General features: G+C 42.6%; 1 protein-coding gene across 1 annotated transcript in view; it reads right to left on the bottom strand.

Moving 5' to 3' along the window:
* dab1a (DAB adaptor protein 1a) overlaps window positions 1-19,110 on the bottom strand; it is a 287,520-nt gene that overhangs the window by 19,888 nt on the left and 248,522 nt on the right. Inside the window, exons 21-24 of the mRNA XM_068038058.1 lie at window positions 17,800-17,941; window positions 17,125-17,257; window positions 7,808-8,005; window positions 423-663 (exon numbers count right to left, since the gene is read on the bottom strand). Coding sequence (XP_067894159.1) covers window positions 423-663; window positions 7,808-8,005; window positions 17,125-17,257; window positions 17,800-17,941 — 714 coding nt within the window. The remainder of the gene's footprint in view (window positions 1-422; window positions 664-7,807; window positions 8,006-17,124; window positions 17,258-17,799; window positions 17,942-19,110) is intronic.

Genomic DNA, 19,110 nt, shown 5'->3' with positions numbered 1-19,110 from the left:
GATACTTCTGGTCATAGATTCCTGGAGCCATGAATTCTTTCCCAGGGTCACTGTGGAACTTCTTAATTCCTTCAGTGTTCCTCTTCCATCTAAAACCTGCAAGCTCTTAAAACTCCAAATTAGCTTCTCCTGATCACTACTCTTCCATTTATCTTCTCTCCTATTCTTTTCAACCGTGGTGGTTTCCTGCACTGTAGGCATTAAACTTTCAATTTGACAACCCAGGGGGAAAACAGAACAAATAAAGGATACATGCATTTTCCCAGCTGTTCCCTATGAGTCCCTGAAAAGCAGCACTCATTTCCTTAAACCAGAGCCTGTCCTTTATCAGTAAGACAAATGGTCTATCTGCTTAACTACTTCTGGGCCCTTGAAATGAATAAAATACAGTTCAATACTTTCATAAATTAAAAAAGACATACCGTCTTTCTCCATTTGTTTGGCATCAACTGCCCAAATATATTCATAAGTTCCACCAAGTATACCCTCACTCATGTAATGAGTTCCATAGTCCTTAAAGACTTCCCTGTATTCTCCATAATTGTACGCAGTTGGCAGCTGCTTAACTCTTTGAAAAAAGTCATAGTGGAGCATGAGGTCTCTGGGTTTTACCTTAAACCGAGCCACTTGCAGTGAGAACTGTGCATGAAACAATTTTTTTTTCTGAAAAGGAATCAAAATAATTCAATGATTGAAGAACTTGACCAGTGAAGTATTCAAATTGTGCCCACATGCATGCACACTGTGGACTGAATTTTACCAGCTCCCTCAGCATCTGGCATCGTGGTGGGGGTCCCAGAAAATATGTCCGGGAGAGGCTCGCCTCGGGCCTCGACCCCGGATGGCTCCATCGCAGTTTACCTGTAGCAGTGAGACCTCGGGGGTGTCCTCACCCCCGCCGCTTGGCGGCACAGCCTTAATTTTAATATTTAAATAAATGTTAACGCATGCAAAAACCGACCTACACATTAACCTACCTTGTCCCGATGGCTGACCCATACTGATATTCCGGCCGATGGCGGATCTCCCACACCTTCGGATCTTTGTTCAGAGATCCGGGATGTGACACTGGTGGGGAGTGGGGAGGAGTGAAGTTTTCAGGACAGTGGGCGGGTTGCAGGTGGGGGGGAGTGGGGAAAACTATTCCTATTGGTTGTGGGGATGGTAGGAAGGGGTTGATGGTCAAGGGTGCTGAAGTTCGGGGCGAATGTTCAGAATAGCAAAAATGTATTTTTGGGGGGATAGGGTAATTTATTTATTGAGTACTCAGTTGGGGGGGGGGGGGTGGGATTTAAAGTTAAATTAAAATGTTATTGTAATTTTTAAAACAACGGGACCTTTAAAAATTTTAATTAAACTGAAATGGTTGAAGCCCTTTAAAAATGGCACCAGCGCCTGTGCGGTGGTACCGGACGACGTTGCCGGGGATGGAGCGGCCGCCAAGAACGGCAGCGAGCTATTAAAATTCAGCTCCATATCTATGGTCAAAGGAAAGAATGAAAAAGGAATATTAACCACGCAGTTCCTCGATGATTAGTTTGAAACCCACTTTCATAGTCATAGATTCGCACAGCACAGAAACAGGCCCTTCGGCCCACTGCGTCCATGCCGACCATAATGCCTATCTATACTAATCCCACCTGCCTGCATTAATTCCATATCCCTCTATGCCTTGCTCATTCAAGTACCTGTCCAGATGCCTCTTAAATGTTGCCACTGTTCCTGCCTCCACCACCTCCTCTGGCAGCTCATTCCAGATACCCACTATTCTTTGTGTGAAAAATTTACCCCTTTAATCCCCTTTAAACCTCCTCCCTCTCACCTTAAATCTATACCCTCGAGTTTTAGTCACCCCTACCATGGGAAACAGACTCTGGCTATCTACCCTATCAATGCCTCTCATAATTTTATATACCTCTATCATGTCCTCTCTCAGCTTCCTTCGCTCCAGGGAAAACAGACTTGTGAATCTTTTCTGCACCCTCTCTAGCTTAATCACATCTTTCCTGTAGTGCAGCGACCAGAACTGCACACAGTACTCCAAATGCGGCCGAACCAACGTTATGTACAACTGTAACATGACGTCCCAAATCTTGTACTTAATGCCTCAGCTGATGAAGGCAAGCATGCCAATTGCCTTCTTCACCACCCTGTCTACCTGTGTTGCCATTTTCAGGGAACTATGTACTTGCATCCCAAGGTCTCTCTGCTCAACAACACTCCCCAGGGCCCTGCCATTCACTGTATATGTCCTGCCCTGGTTTAACTTCCCAAAATGCATCACTTCGCACTTGTCTGCATTAAATTCCATTTGCCAATCCCTTGCGCACTTTCCCAGTTGATCTATATCCTGTTGTAACCTTAGACAACCTTCTTCACTATCCACTATACCATCAATTTTGGTGTCATCTGCAAACTTACTAATCATGCCCCCTACATTCACATCCAAGTCCTTAATATACATGACAAACAACAGAGGGCCCAGCACCGATTCCTGCGGCACACCACTGGTCACCGGCCTCCAATCTGAAAAACAACCCTCCACTACCACCCTCTGCCTCCTATCACCAAGCCAATTTTCTAGCTCACCCTGGATCCCATGTGTTTGAACCTTCTGGACCAGTCTACCATGTGGGACCTTGTCAAAGGTCTTGCTAAAGTCCATGCAGACAACATCCATCGCCCTGCCCCCGTCAATCCTCTTCGTCACCTCCTCAAAAAACTCAATCAAATTCGTGAGACATGATTTCCCATGCACAAAGCCGTGCTGACTATCCCTCATCAGACTTTACCTTTCCAAATGCATATAAATCCTGTCTCTCAGAATCCAAAACCGATAACTTTCCCACCACTGATGTAAGGCTCACCGACCTGTAGTTCCCTGTTGCCCTTCTTAAATAAAGGCACAACATTAGCTATCCTCCAGTCTTCCGGTATTCACCCGTGGCTAAGGATGAAACAAAAATCTCTGCCAGGGCTCCAGCAAACTCCTCCCTTGCTTCCCATAGCATCCTAGGATACACCTGGTCAGGCCCTGGGGATTTATCCATCTTAATGCACTTCAAAACCTCCAACACCTCCTCCTTTGTAATGTTGATATGCTGCAGGATATCGCTGTTCCCTCCCTTGAACTCACTAGCTTTCATGACCTTTTCCTTGGTAAATACAGACGAGAAGTATTCATTTAAGACCTCGCCCATATCCCGTGGCTCCACACATGGATTACCACACTGAACCTAAAGGGGACCTACTCTCTCCCTAGCTATCCTTTTACTCTTAATATACTTATAGAATCTTTTAGGATTCTGCTTTATATTATCTGCCAGGGAAATCCCATGGCCCCTTTTCGCCCTCCTAATTTCCTTCTTAAGTGTACTCCTCCATCTCCTATATTCCTCGAGGGACTTGCTTGATCCCAGCTGCCTATACCTGACATTTGCCTCCTTCTTTGTCCTGACCAGACCCTCAATATCCCTCGTCAACCAAGGTTCCCTAAACTTGCCAGCCTTGTCCTTCCATCTAACAGGAACATGCCGGTCCTGAACTCTTCCTATCTCACTTTTAAAAGCCTTCCACTTGCCAGGCGTTCCTTTACCTGTAAACAGCCTCTCCCATTCAACTTTTGAGAGTTCCTGTCTGATGCCATCGAAATTAGCCTTCCCCCAATTTAGGACTTCATCCTGAGGACCAGTCCTATCCTTTTCCATAACTATCTTGAAGCTAATAGAGTTATGGTCACTGGTCCCAAAGTGCTCCCCCACTGACACATGAACCACCTGCCCATCCTCATTTCCTAAGAGGAAGTCGAGTGTAGCCCCTTCTCAAGTTGGGCCATCTACATACTGCTTCAGAAAAATATCCTGGACACACTTAACCAATTCTTCCCCATCTGATCCCTTAGCACTAAGGCAGTCCCAGTCAATATTAGGGAAGTTAAAATCACCGACTATTACAACCCTATAATTCCTACACCTATCTGTGATTTCCCTACATATATGCTCCTCCAATTCCCTCTGACTATTGGGGGGCTCATAGTATAATCCCATCAAAGTGATCACCCCTTTCTTATTTCTAAGTTCTACCCATATGGCCTCGCTGGACATTCCCCCCGGGATATCCTCTCGAAGTACTGCCGTGATGTCCTCCCTAATCAATAGTGCAACTCCCCCTCCTCTCTTACCTCTACCTCTGTCACGCCAGAAACATCGGTACCCCGGAACATTGAGCTGCCAGTCCTGCCCATCCCTCAACCTCGTTTCCGTAATAGCTATAAATATCACAATCCCATATACCGATCCATGCTCTGAGTTCATCTGCCTTACCTGTAAGGCTTCCTGCATTAAAGTAAATGCAGTTTAGCCTACCAGACCTTCCACGCTCCCTGTCCTGCCCCTGCCCGGCCTGCCTACTGGACTTGCTTGCTTTAACCTCTACATTTGCTTTAACTATCTCATCAGAGAGACTACTACTCTGGGTCCCACCCCCCTGCTAGACTATTTTAAACACACCCGAGTCGTACCAGCAAACCTCCCCACAAGGATATTGGTCCACTTCCAGTTCAAATGCAACCCGTCCCTCTTGTACAGGTCACCTCTGCACCAGAAGAGATCCCAATGATCCAAGTAGCTGAAGCCCTCCCGCCTCCACCAGCTCTTCATTTGCCTTATCCTACCCTCACTAGCACATGGCACAGGGAGTAATCCTGAGATTACAACCCTAGAGGTCCTGCTTTTTAACCTTCTGCCTCCCTATATTCACTTTGCAGGACCTCATCTCTCTTCCTGCCTATGTCGCTAATAGCAATATGGACCACAACCTCTGGCTGCTCACCCTCCCCCTTCAGAACGTCCTGCAGCCACTCCGAGACATCCTTGACCCTAGCATCAGGGAGGCAACATACCATCCTGGAGTCTCGTTTGCGGCCACAGAAACACCTATCTGCACCTCTTATGATAGAATCCCCTATCATTATAGCTCTTCCACCCCTTTTCCTCCCCTGCTGTTCAGCAGAGCCCTCCGTGGTGCCACAAACTTGGCTGTTGCTGCTTTCCCCTGGGAGGTCATCCCCCTCAACAGTATCCAAAGTGGTATATTTGTTTGAGAGGGGGATAGCTACAGCGGACTCCTGCACTACCTGCCTGCGCCTACTACTCCGTCTGGTGGTCACCCATCCCTTTTCTGCCTGTGCAGCCATTACCTGCGGTGTGACCACTTCACTAAACGTGCTATCCATGACGTCCTCAGCATCATGGATGCTCCACAGTGAATCCACCTGCAGCTCCAGCTCCGTAATGCGGGTAGCCAGTAGCTGCAGATGGATACACTTCCTGCACACATGGTCATCAGGGACACTGGAAGCATCCCTGATTTCCCACATCGCGCAGGAGGAGCATATCACGGGGCTGAGCTCTCCTGTCATGAGTTACCCTTAGATTAATTAGTTACTCCCTTAATTCAAAAATACTAATTACACTAGGGGCCTTGTTCTACCCACTCCAATCTAAAGTCCTTAATAAGCTGCACTGAATTAAAAAAACTTCAGTCATACTCACCTTATCACCAGAGGTTTTTTTCTTCAACAAGAAAAAACTTTCCCCTTTTTTAAAGATATTTAAATGCACTAACAGCAGTGACTCACCAACCAATGGCCTTGCAGCTCTCCTCTGACGTCGCTGTTGGCTTTTTTTCTTTTTTGTTCAAAATTCCGGCGTGCTGGAAGAGCTCCTCTCCGCTCTGCTCCAGGAAGGTAAGAGACTGGGCCTCAATCCTCGGGCTCGATTTATAGGCTCCGCTCTCGGCGTTCTCCCCACAGGTCCGCTCCGCTCCTGAAAGGTAAGAGACTGGGCCTCGATCTTCGGCCTTGATTTATAGGCTCTGCTTTCGGCGTTCTTCCCACAGGTCTGCTCCGCTCCTCTACGCTCCACTCCCGAAAGGTGAGAGACTGGGCCTCGATCCTCGGGCTCGATTTATAGGCTCCGATCTTGGCGTTCTCCCCACAGGTCCGCTCCGCTGTAGTCCCGGAAGGTAAGAGCACCTTCATTCAATGGTGCACCCCTCGGACTCCTTTTTCTGCATTATCCTTTTTGTCAGTTCACATCAAGGTAGCAGTTGACTGAATGTGACATCAAGGTGCCCTTGTAAAATTGAAGTCAATGGGAATCGGGGGGGAAACTCTCCATTGGCTGGAATCATACCTAGCACAAAGGAAGATGGTTGTGGTTATTGGAGGCTAATTATTGCAGCCCCAGGATATCACTGCAGGAGTTCTTCCGAGTAGCGTCCTAGGCGCAACCATCTTCAGCTGCTTCAGAAATGACGTTCCCTCCATCATAAGGTCAGAACTTGGAATGTTCACTGATGATTGCACAGTATTAAGTTCCATTCACAACTCCTCAGATAATGAAGCAGTCTGCAGCCACATGCAAGATCTGAACAACATTCAGGCTTGGTCTGTTAAGTGGCAAGTAACATTCCCACCACTCAAGTGCCAGGCAATAATCATCTCCAAAAAGATAGAGTCTAATGACAATGCCTTGATTCAATGACTTTACCATCATCAAATTTCCTCACCATCGACATCTTATTGACCAGAAACTTAACCAGACCAGTCACATAAATACTGTCACTACAAGAGCAGGTCAGAGGCTGGGTATTCTGGGGCGAGTGACTCATCTCCTGAATTCCCAATGTCTTTGCTCCTCCAAAACAAAAGTCAGGAGTATGATGGGATCCTCTCCAATTGCCTGGATGAGTACAGCTCCAATAACACTCAAGACTCAACACCCAACCCATCCAGGACAAAGCAACCCACTTGATTGACACACCATCTACACCTTAAACATCCACTCCATCCACCATCAGCATAATATGGTGGCAGTGCACACCATCTACAAGATACACTGCAGCAATTCGCCAAGGCTTCTTCAATAGCACCTTTCAAACCTGCGACCTTTACTCCCTTGAAGGACAAGGGCGGCAGATGCATGGGAACATCACCACCTCCAAGTTCCCCTCCAAGTCACACACCATCCTGACTTGGAACTATATTGCCATTACTTGATACGCGCTGGAGCAAAATTCTGGAACTCCCTCTCTGACAGCACTCTGGGTGTACCTACATCACAATGACTGCAGCGGTTTAAGCGGCTCACCATCACCTTCTCATGGATAATTGGTGATGGGCAATAAATGCAGGCCTTGCCAGTGATAAACTAATCCTGTGATTGAATATATAAAAAAAGTTAATCCTCAGTGTGAGAGTTGTTCCGTGTTATTCTCTCATGGGGCTGAAAGTTATGGCAGAGGTGTGCTCTGATCTCGGCCGACTTCAGGAACAGAGATGCCGTCGCTGAGCCTCTGCGATATTTTGCGTAGGGACTCATTTAAATGGAGGGAGTAGAGTGGCCGCCCATGATGATGTAGAGCAGGTGGCCACACCATTCCCGGCAACAGCGTCCGGTGCCAACGCGCAGGTTGAGTGCCAGTATTACAGCTAAGCCTGATCCAGTTCTCATCAACATCCATACATATGTACTTATGTACTTTCCAGAAGAAGGGGGAAGGCATCACTGGATGCAATTAAACAGGAGAAAGATATTTCTGGTCTTTAGTTCAGATGTGGTGAAGCCAATTGTAGTTCTTCTGTTGCTACCCCACCTAAGATCATCCATCTTGAGCATGTATAGGCTTCCTAAGCTGCCAGACGAATCCTTCTTCTGAAATTTCATTTCTTAATCAATTTGGTGTAAGGAAAAATTGTGATGACCAAAATTGCTAATAGTTTAAATATACACTCACACATACTTACTGATGCAGAGTTTTTGAGGAGTTTTTGCATCATTTTCTTGAAATTATTACTATTGGCACTGACTCCAATTTCAAAAACATCTGGGAAGCTGATTCCAAAACTAAAGCCAAACTGCCGATTTTTAACTTCAAATCTGCTGTGTGTAAAATTTGAATATGATTCATGCTCACTCAACGACAGTTCAAATCTTCCTTTAGTCTGGAATGAAAAGAATACAAAATTATGAAATGAACTATTTTGAAATGATTCATGCACAAAAAATTACATAAACATATATACATATACATTGCTTCCAATTAATGATTTGAATAATATTCAACTAGTCAAAGTAGCTGAATAATTGGTCATAAAGTGTCCCATACAACTCTCTTGCAATGAGATTCCTTTTATGATTCTTAATGAGTGTGTAAAGATAAATTTAGAACTTATTTGTGATTGTAACAGCCACGATTTATAGGATATTGCATAAAAGTTTCTCAATGCGTAGGAATGTTTTTATGTGAGTTTGATTAAAATATGTATTGATTACTTCACAGAAATAAAAATCCAGAGGCATCAGAACAGTTTCACTCCATGACGTAAATCTATCTCTGTAACATTAACGGTTTCCTTGACATTAGTAGTGATACCTTCATTAACTAGTGTACTTTAGTATTCTTGTCATATCATTCATGGAACATATTGCTGATGCAGTCATAGTACTGCTCCATTACACTGTTGGAGCTGGAAATACTTTGCCACAGGGGTTGGTTGAGGCAGACATCATTGCAAATTTTAAGGATAAATTGAATAAATATTTGAAGAAAATGAAGATATAGGGTTGAATTTTACAGACTTCCAGACGTTAGGGGCCATGGCGGGGGATGCCGGAAAATGCCTCCAGGAGAGGGCTGCCATGCACCTCGATGCCAGGAGGGCCCAACCTGATATTGCCAGTGGCGGCAAGGCCTCGTGGAGATCCCCCCCCCACCCGCCGCTCTGACGGGACCGCCATTTAAATATTTAAATAAATTAAAATGAATTAATTAATTATATTTACGTTCCCACTGGTGCGATCTTTGTGCCGCTGGTCGGCATTCCCACACCTTTGGATCCCTGTCTGGGGAACCGAGGCAGAACACTAGTGTGGAGAGGACAGGAGGTAAGTTTCTCAGTGCAGGCTGGGGGAGCAGGGTCAAAGTGATATCATTGGTGTAGGGGATGGTGGGAAGGGTTATAATGTAAAGTTTATGCACTTGTGGGGGGGAAGGTCAGGTGGACAAGGTAAGTGTTTTGAGGGGGGAGAGGGCAAGTAAATAATTCTATGGTTATTGGGGGGGTTGGGACAGGGTCAAAATAAATGTTTTTAATTTTTCGTTCAATGTCTTTTTTAATATTGAAATTGATAGGTAGGGCTCGAAACCCTTTGAAAATGGTGTCAGCGCTTGCACACAGGCAGTGGACGACATTGCCAGGGACAGACAGCCCACCCCCTCCACGTCATTGGGAGGGGTAGTCCACCCCGGCTATTTAAATAAGCCGTTGCATGGAAGATTGCTGCGGCTCCATGACCTGTGGCCCGCATGGGCGGGCCGCCATAGTTTTCACCAACTGCCAATTTTGGCGGCGGGAGTATAAATTTCAGTCCATAGCGTTATCATAGAATCATAGAATTGTACAGTGCAGAAGAAGGCCATTCAGCCCATCAAGTCTGTGCTGGCTCTGTTGAAGAGTAATGCAGTTAGTCCTACTCCCCTGCTCTTTCCCCATATTGCTGCAATTTTTTTTGCCTTTTAAGTATTTACCCAATTCCCTTTTGAAGGCTACTATTGAATCTGTATTCACCACCCTATCAGGCAGTGCATTCCAAATTCTATCCACTTGTTGTGTAAAGATTTTCTTCATGTCACCTTTGGTTCTTTTGGCAATTGACTTAAATCTGTACCCTCTACTTATTAATCCTTCAGCCATTTGAAACAGTTTCTCTTTATTTACTTTATCTAAGCCCTTAATGATTTTAAACACCTCTATAAAATCTCCTCTTATACTTCTCTGGTCTAAGCAGACCAACCCCAGCTTCTCCAGTCTATCCATGTATCTGTAATTCCTCATCGCTGGAACCATTCTAGTAAATGCCCATAGAATTAGTTTTGGATTGCTCCAGTAAACAGCAAGCACAGGCATGGTTGACCAAATGGCCTCATCCTGTGCTGTAAGTGTCTATGGCTGCAGGGTTCTAGTTTAAAATACTGAAAAGAGGTGGAAAGTTTCTGAAGTAGGGGAAGAGTCACTGGATACTATTAAAAGGGGAAGACTTGAATGTGTTAGAAATTGGAAACATGCTTATAATAAACATATATGTAGTAGTCAGCTTGGAAGAGGTAAAGGGATAGGTTAGTGTAGTAAGTTTTGTTTTACTGAAAACTGCTTAGGTTTCTCTCAAAACAAACTGATGGAATGCCTATTCTTAGATGATGACAGTGTAGCCAGCTTGAGAAAGGGCCATGGTCAGATGATGGTTAGGCAATAGTGGAGGAGCAACTGGATAGATACTTAAAACAAATAACCATACTTCAAAGCTGTGTTAGGATTGTGTTGGAATGTGCAAATTAATTAGTGTGTGAAAGTAAAAGAGAAGTTACTTTAGTGAATCATGGCATGGTTCAATCATCTCATAAGGAATTATAACAGTTAGACTGAATGAACAGCTTAATAATAGGCCTTATGAATAGCTCTGAGCATGAAAAACTGATAATAGGCAACTACAAACAATAAGGCCCCTGAAAGTAAGCTTGAAGACTGGGGTTGGCATTCAAGGGAGTTATGAGACTGATCATGGGAAACAGCATAGGATGAGATAAGGAAGCATGATAAAAAGCCTGGTTCATCAAGGATAGAATGTACTTGCAAATGCTATAGCAGGCCATCGAAGATAGGAGATAACATGATGGGCTTTTACCCCATGGTTTAAACAAATAACTTGATGCAGTATTGGACACTTTATATTGAGAAGAAATTTTACAGGACAATTAAGTCCTGTTAATATAACACCCAGATCCACCCCTGAAAAAGGCATAAAGGATAAGGTTTTGAAGGAAGCCATTGCAGTAGGTGTTGGAGGGTGAATCCATGATGACTTTGGTCAAACACTCTTGGGTAGTTTGAGAAGTCAAGAGGATATGAGACACCAAGAAGATGAAAGAAACAAGAAGGGAAAACAGACCTGTTTGTACATGCCAGCTGTCCTGCCTGACCTGGACCAGCACTCATTACTTGTCATGGTTGTATGTTTTTGCTGTATAACTAGTGTGTTATAATCATCTTAAATTCTGATTAAACTCAACTTACCCACCATATTGGTTGCAGTCAATTCTGATTGATTGATTAGATAATTGATATCCACAATGAATTGTGCTTAAATTAAAATATCAATAAATTGACGAGCCTAAAAACCAACAAATAATTGCCTTTTTTAGATCAGGCCTGTAGCAACACCTTAAAGACTGAAAAGATCAGCAGTGAAGTGGTGGGGAGGAGTGTCAATGGAGCAGCACCATTAAGTGGCAGGGAAATGTAAGGAGTGCACAAGCAGCAAGGAGTTAAAATTAAACTGAGTGGCACTGAAAGAGAATGAAGAGAATGAAGAGAACTGGATGGCCTACACACAAGGATGCTTAATAAAATGGATAATGAAATCAGTCACATTCTGGTAGGGATCTTTAGGAAATCATTAACTGTTTGGCCCATTTCCCAATTCTAGAGAGACGAGAACACAAAAGCTATTTTTAAAAATTGCAAAAGTACAAGCCTAGAAATTAAGTGAGCCTGAAATTTGTCATGGGCAAAATGTTGGAGACTATTCTTAAAAATATTATGAAACATCCAGAGAAGTATAAAGTCATTAGACCAAGTCAAGATGGCTTTATGCATGTGGAGGGGTGGAGGTGATAATTGATATCAACAAAAAAAGATCCTGCTTGATAAACCTGTTAGAATTCTTTAGGGAGACTTTAGAATTTATGAATAAAGATAACTCCATGGACAGAGTGTATCCAGCCTTCAGCAAGCCTTTTGATACAATATCAGACAAGAGGTTGGCTCTCACGACAGAAAAGCATGTGTCAGGTGGGCAGTTGTTGAAGTGGACTTATAGCTGGTTACATCAATGGAGACAGATTTGTCATGCATGAAGCTGCATTGGATGTGGTCATGCACCTACACCACACAGACTTCAGCAGTTCAAGAAGGCAGATCACCATCACCTTCTCAAAAGCAATTCGGGATGAGCAATAAATGCTGTCTTCCCATCCACATCTCATGAATGAATAGAGATAAATAAATTGATTCGCTAGGTGCCCCAAGGATCAATGTATTTTACTAGAGACAAAACTGTCAACATTTTCCAATTACACCAATTTTGGAAAAGGTTATTGCAAACTCTCAAGAGACATTTGTGATTTGTGTTCTATTCCTTGCACTATACAATCCAAGATCCTTTTGCCTTATTTGCTGATGCTACACATTATGCAGAGGGATCTAATTGATTGGGGAGTTGGGCTGATAAATGGCAAATGCTCAACAAGCACAAAGTAATGAGACTAGGGAAGAAGAATAAACACTGGAACTATAAGGTAAATTGTTTTAGTCTAAAGGATACTGCATAGGAAAGAGGATTTGGGAGTGTGGGTGGAAAGATCATTTGTAACCAATGTTTTTAATTTCTTCATGGGATGTGGGCATTGCTAGCAAGGCCAGCATTTATTGTCCATTCCTAACTGTCCTTCAGAAGGTGCTGGTGAGCCGCTGCAGTCCATGTGGTATTAGGTAGGGAGTTCCAGGTTTTGACCCAGTGACGAAGAGGGAATGGCAATGTATTTCCAAGTCAGGATGGTGTGTGACTTGTAGGAAAACCTGGAGTTTGTGGTGTTTACATGCACCTGCTGCCTTGCCATTCTAGGTGGTAGAGGTTACAGGTTTGGAACACAGCATGACAGTGGTAAATAAGGCAAAAAGAATCTTAGATTGTATAACGCATCAAATAGAACACAGACCACAAGTTAAGGTACTAAGCATTGGTTTAATGCGTGGGGTACTGTGTGCAATGCTGGTTACCAAATTATAGGAGGGACTTCATGATGCAGCAGTGAGTTACCTGTCTGATATCTGTTATTAGACACCTTAGCTACAAGGGAAGACTACAAAAGCTTGAGTAGTTTACACTAAAGAGAAGACCAAGACTGAGCTTTTTAAGATCCTTAAGGATATCAACAAGTTGAACCCTGAGAAACAGTTTCCCATGTCCCTGAAAATGGCAATGAAGCAGCATGAGGGGGCACAATGAATGACATGGAGGGTGATGAACATTTGGATTGAACTGTCCAGGGAGGCAATTAACACAAATAACATCAATAATTTTAAGAAGGAGTTGAACAGGAATTTGGCAAGAAAATCAATTCAGGACAGATAGTATATTTAGTAGTTTTTGGCTGGATGAGACTTTTGTTCTTTCTCAATCCCAAACGTTCCTATATTCTAAATCAGCATGTATTAAAAATGGAGATTACATACACGCATACAAATATACAAATTAAGAGCAGGAGTAGGCCACTCGACCCTTCGAGCTTGCTCCGCCATTCAATAAGTTCATGGCTGAACTGATTACTCCACATTTCCACCTACCCCCGATAACCTTCCACCCCCTTGCTTATCATGAATCTATCTACCCCTGCCTTAAAAATATTCAAAGACTCTGCTTCCATTGCCTTTTGAGGAAGAGAATTCCAAAGACTCATGACCCTCTGAGAGAAGAAATTTCTCCTCATCTCTGTCTTAAATGGACAACCCCTTATTTTTAAACAGTAACCCCTAGTGCTAGATTCTCCCACATGGGGAAACATCCTTTCCACATTCAGCCTGTCAAGGCCCCGCAGGATCTTATATGTTTCAATCAAGCTGCCTCTTACTCTTCTAAATTCCAGCGGATACAAGCCTAGCCTGTCCAATCTTTCCTTGAAAGACAGCCAGCCCATTCCAGGTATTAGTCTAGTAACCTGCACTGTACTGCCTCGAATGCATTTACATTATTCCTTAAATAAGGAGACCAGTACTGTACACAGTACTCCAGATGTGGTCTCACGAATGCCCTGTATAGCTGAAGCATATCCTCCCTACTTTTGTATTCAATTCTCCTCACAATAAATGATAACATTCTATTAGCTTTCCTAATGCTGCACCTACAAACTAACTTTTTGCGATTTATGCACTAGGACACCCACATCCCTCTGCATCTCCAAGCTCTGCAAACTCTCATCCTTTAGATAATAAGTTTCTTTTTTATTCTTCCTACCAAAGTGGACAATTTCCCACTTTCCCACATTATACTCCATTTGCCAGGTCTTTGCCCACTCACTTAATCTATCTATATCCCTTTGTAGCCCCCTTATGTCCTCTTCACAACTTACTTTCCTACCTATCTTTGTGTCATCAGCAAATTTAGCAACCATACCTTCGGTCCCTTCATCTAAGTCATTTATATAAAATGTAAAAAGTTTAGACCCCAGCACTGATCCCTGTGGCACACCACTCGTTACATCTTGCCAACCAGAAAAATGACCCATTTGTGCCTACTGTTTGTTTCCTGTTCGCTAGCCAATCTACTATCCATGCCAAAATGTTACCCCCTACACAATGAGCTTTTATTTTCTGTAATAACCTTTGATGTGGCACCTTATCAAATGCCTCCTGGAAATCTAAGTACAATACATCCACTGGTTCCCCTTTATCCACATCACTTGTAAGTTCCCTCAAAGAACTCCAATAAATTGGTTAAACATGATTTTCCTTTCACGAAACCATGTTGATCCTGCCTGATTACCTTGAATTTTTTTTAATGCCCTGCTATAACGTCGTTAATAATAGCTTCTAACATTTTCCCTAAGACAGATGGTAAGTTAACTGGCCTGTAGTTTCCTGATTTCTGTCTCCCTCCCTTTTTGAACAAAGGAGTTACTTTGGCTATTTTCCAATCTAATGAAATCTTCCCCAAATCTAGGGAATTCTGGAAAATTAAAACTAACGCATCAACTATCTCACTAGCCACTTCTTTTAACACCCCAGGATGAAGTCCATTAGCACCTGGGGTCTTGTCAGCCCGCAGCTCCAACAATTTGTTCAGCATCACTTCCCTGGTGATTGTAAAACATATGAACTTGTGACAATAGTTTTGTTGTTAATCAGGAACAAATACAATCCATATGCCATATTTAACCAGAGCACCACAGAAGTAACATTTTGTCCCTTGTGTTTTGAAGCTCACCTCAAGTATATCTGGGATTTCACAATTATCAGTAGCCTCAGAAGATCACCCCTTACCGCACTGGTATAACTTGTCTACTTTGTACAACAGCCACTCTTGGGGCCTCTCCAAGTGTGATTAACAAATTTGGGTAATTTTGTGCTACATATAGATCCATGCTCGTTTGAATTGGGTGCTACTCTCTCCTGGCTGACCTCCCATCTTCCATCCTCTTTAAACTTGAATTCATCAAAAACTCTGCTGCCCATATTCTAACTTGCACCAAGTCCTATTCATCCATCACCCCTCAGTTCACTGACCTATATTGACTCCTGGTCCAGCAACACTTCAATTTTAAAATTCTTATCCTTGTTTTCAAATCCTTCCATGGCTTTACCCCTCTTTATCTCTTTAACCACCTCCAGCCCTAAAACCCTCCAAAACCTCAGTGCTGCTCCAATTCTGGCCTGTTGCTCATCCCCAATTTTAATTGCTCCATTGGTGGCCATGGGCTCTTGGCTCTGGAATTCCCTCCATAAGCCTCTCCACCTCTCTACCTTTTTCTTTTCCTTTAAGATGTTCCTTAAAACTTAATTCTTCTGTAGGATTGGAATCCCCTCCAACTGGGAAAATTTATGGATTATAAAATTCAGACACACAGACATGCTTTGATCCCATGTTTGCATTACAATACAAAAGGCCAAGCTGATTACCCTGCACAATGGTACAAGGGACATGCCATTGATATGATAGACAATGGAATCTGGCTATTATAACTGTGATTGATCCCTCTCGAGGAGAGAGATGATACGTTCACGCCTTCCAGCAACTTCAGAGCCAGGTGGTTATTGTTTTGCCTCAAACAGCAGAAGATGTTGTTTTAAACAACATGAGAGTTTGAAGATTTGTCTGGGTTATTTCTGCCATGGAAGGACTGTATTGTTGCACTAATCAGATTGGTCTGAAGATTTGTTTGAGTTATTTCTTCGACGTTATTTCTCCCAGTATGAGCTGATCAGATCCACCTGGGCTAGGTGTGAAACTAAAGATGTTTACCTGCTGGATACAGCACAGCATGAACAATAGAACATGTGTCTTAGAAGTCCTGAGTCAGCTTCTTATAAAAAGTAGACATGTCGGAGTGACTGTGCTGCAGTAATGCGAAGAAGGACAGGGACAGGTCATCTCAGGTCCAGGCCTACAATTAACATTGGTAATGACCAGCTGTGTGGGTGATTGTAAGTTTTTCAGTCAAATCTTGAAGGGGTTTGTACTGTGGGGCCTGCAGTCAGAAGAAGGGTCAAAGTGGGTCATCTTGACTCAGGACCTACAATCTACACCGGAACTGACCGGTCGTGTGGGTGATTGTCAGTGTTTTCAACCAATTGGTAGTGATATTGGTCTGAGGGTTTGGGACAAAGCGTAGTGTTTTGTCCGTATTTGTAGTTCAGCCAAATCGTAGTGATCTTGATCTGAGGGTTTTGGGTCAAAAGCATAGTGTTTTTGCCTGAAATTTGTAAGTCTGAGCCAAGACATAGTGACTTTGTTTTGGGTAACTGGGAACAGTGGTCAAATAGCTGAAGGGTTCAGCTGGGAATTGGGGTATCAATTTTAAGTTACTGTTGGAGGTTTTGTACTGAGGACAGTTTTGTTTTATTTCTGTTTCAACTAACCATAGAGGTGTCTGTATTAGGGATATTATTGGATTCAATAATACGACAATTCGTGGTTATGCCAAACCCTGTATCATATACAATTTTGTTCTTGTAATTCCTAAAGTCCAAGAACAGTTGTAAGGGGGTACAGGAACGGAACCTCTTACAGTTCCGCGTTTTAATATCTTCTTACGTGGCTTAGTGTCCTGTGAAGTGCTTTGGGATATTTTACTATGTTAAACGAGTTATATAAATGCAAGTTGTTGCTTTTATTTACCAAACTCAACAAAGTTTTTTAAAAAATTAAATAAGCACATACAGAATCTGTAGTAAAAATATTTGTACAATTAAAAAGAAGAATACAGATTGTCCTCACAGTGTATATTTACCTCAGGGCTGTAGAATTCTAAGTTGTACGGTTTTCTGAATCTTACATTATTCATATAATATGGTGTACAGCTACCTCCATAATATCTGTTGTCTAGAACAGTTCCCTCTAGAGTTTCAGTTAAAATGTTGTATCTGTAAATGTATAAAAATGGGTAATTAAAGCACAAATTACATTCACTAATTCACACCGTTGGTAGACTTTTCTTTATCTTATTGATATTCTGCTCTTGTTTCCTCTCTCATTCATCCTATGCTCCAAATATATTGCCCTAGATTTTCTTTATCACTTCTGCATCATCTACCACTGTGTTGGATCATGATTCATCACGCAGTCCTTGATTCTAACTCATTCTTTCCCAGAACTTCAAAACCGTGCATTTTTTCTAACACCATCAATCATTTCTTCCTTCTAAGATCTGCAACCATTTAAAACCTTGCTTTGTATCATCTAACCTTACTTCCTCATTTATCTCACCTCAGTGTAGTACTGAAGGGGTGCTGCACTGTTGGAGGTGCTGTTCTTTGGATGAGACATTGAACCAAGGTCCCACCTGCCTTTTCGGATCGCTTGTGGATTTTATTATGAGTACCGCTGATCTATGATCAATAGTGTACACATTTATAGTGCTGTATTGAAATGCCTGACAGATCTAGACTTGCCATAGGATACATACCCACTTCCAATATGCTGCACAGCCCAATACTGTTCGGTTTCCCTGGAACATGCGTTGCTAACTCTCCTGCATTGTTTCTCATCAGATTGATCTCCACAATCATCATCTTCATTACACATGAGTCTGCGAGGAATGCATCGACCTTAAAAACCCCCACAAAATATGTATTTCAGTGCAAAGCTACAAGATAATTTTAGTTTTAACCTGTTGCTTCCAATTTGAGTAATTAGATTACATGGTTTTCTGTATCTGGAGCAGCACCACTGCTGTATCTAAAATATAGGAACCTAAACTTCAGAAGATTTTAAAAGTCCTCTTATACTAGAATTGAACTTAGAATAGAATGGGAATGGCACAATCCTATTAAACTGGCATACACATTGGAGGAGGTAATATTAGTTTTAAGTGGGCCAATGGGAATTTGAGTCCTGGTAAAGTGAGCCCCACTGGGATTCAATCAAATGTCTCCCCTTAAAAAGGGGACAACACAACTAATATTTCTTCTGGGTCGGTTTGGCCTAATTGAGTTCATTTTTAAGCACAAAAATTAATAAATCACGTTAGCACAGAGTGGAGGAAATTATAACAAAACTTCACATTGTTTTGTCCATTCACAAAAATAAAAAATGATTTTGATGCGGTTATTAAATATATCCAGTCAATCTAAAGCTGCTTTCAACAAGGCTAGTCAAGTACTGGGAAAGAACTAAGAGAATTTGGTTGTAAATCAAAAGAAGTTATTCTAACCTAGATAGACCATTGGTAAAATCAAGTTTGGAAACTTGCATGCAAATTTGGCTATCCTACCTTCAGATTGTTGTAAAAACCCAACTGGATCACTAATGTCCTCTGGTGAAGGAACTTGTTATCCCTATCTGATCTGGCCTACATGTGACTTCAATCCCACACTACGTGAATGGCTCTTGATGCTCACAGGGCAACTAGTAATGGGCAATAAATATTACCTTGGCAATGTCATTCACCACCCAAAAGCAAATTCAAAACGTTTGAAACATTAAAGAGGGTTGCAGCGAATGGATTTTGAGACTTTTCTCCATGTCCTTGCAGAGGATTTGCAGCTCCTGGTCTGTCAAATTGGTATTTCTCACTCACCAATGTTGAAACCATGGTAATTTAACGAGCAATCAGCTAACTTTGACTCCACACTGCTATTCTGCACTTAATTGATTCCGAACTGCCGGCTACAGTCAGTTCTAGAGGATTTATTACTGTTTTATTTTCATTGGTTAGCCCACTGTACAGGAGCAGACTTCCACGTTTTGGCCATAGATTAAAAACAGAAAACTTGGG

This window comes from Heterodontus francisci, chromosome 8 (assembly GCF_036365525.1).
Source record: "Heterodontus francisci isolate sHetFra1 chromosome 8, sHetFra1.hap1, whole genome shotgun sequence".
In the NCBI taxonomy this organism is placed as follows: Eukaryota; Metazoa; Chordata; class Chondrichthyes; order Heterodontiformes; family Heterodontidae; genus Heterodontus; species Heterodontus francisci.
Note: the sequence above shows the minus strand (reverse complement) of the source record. Positions and strands in the feature narration are given on the sequence as shown.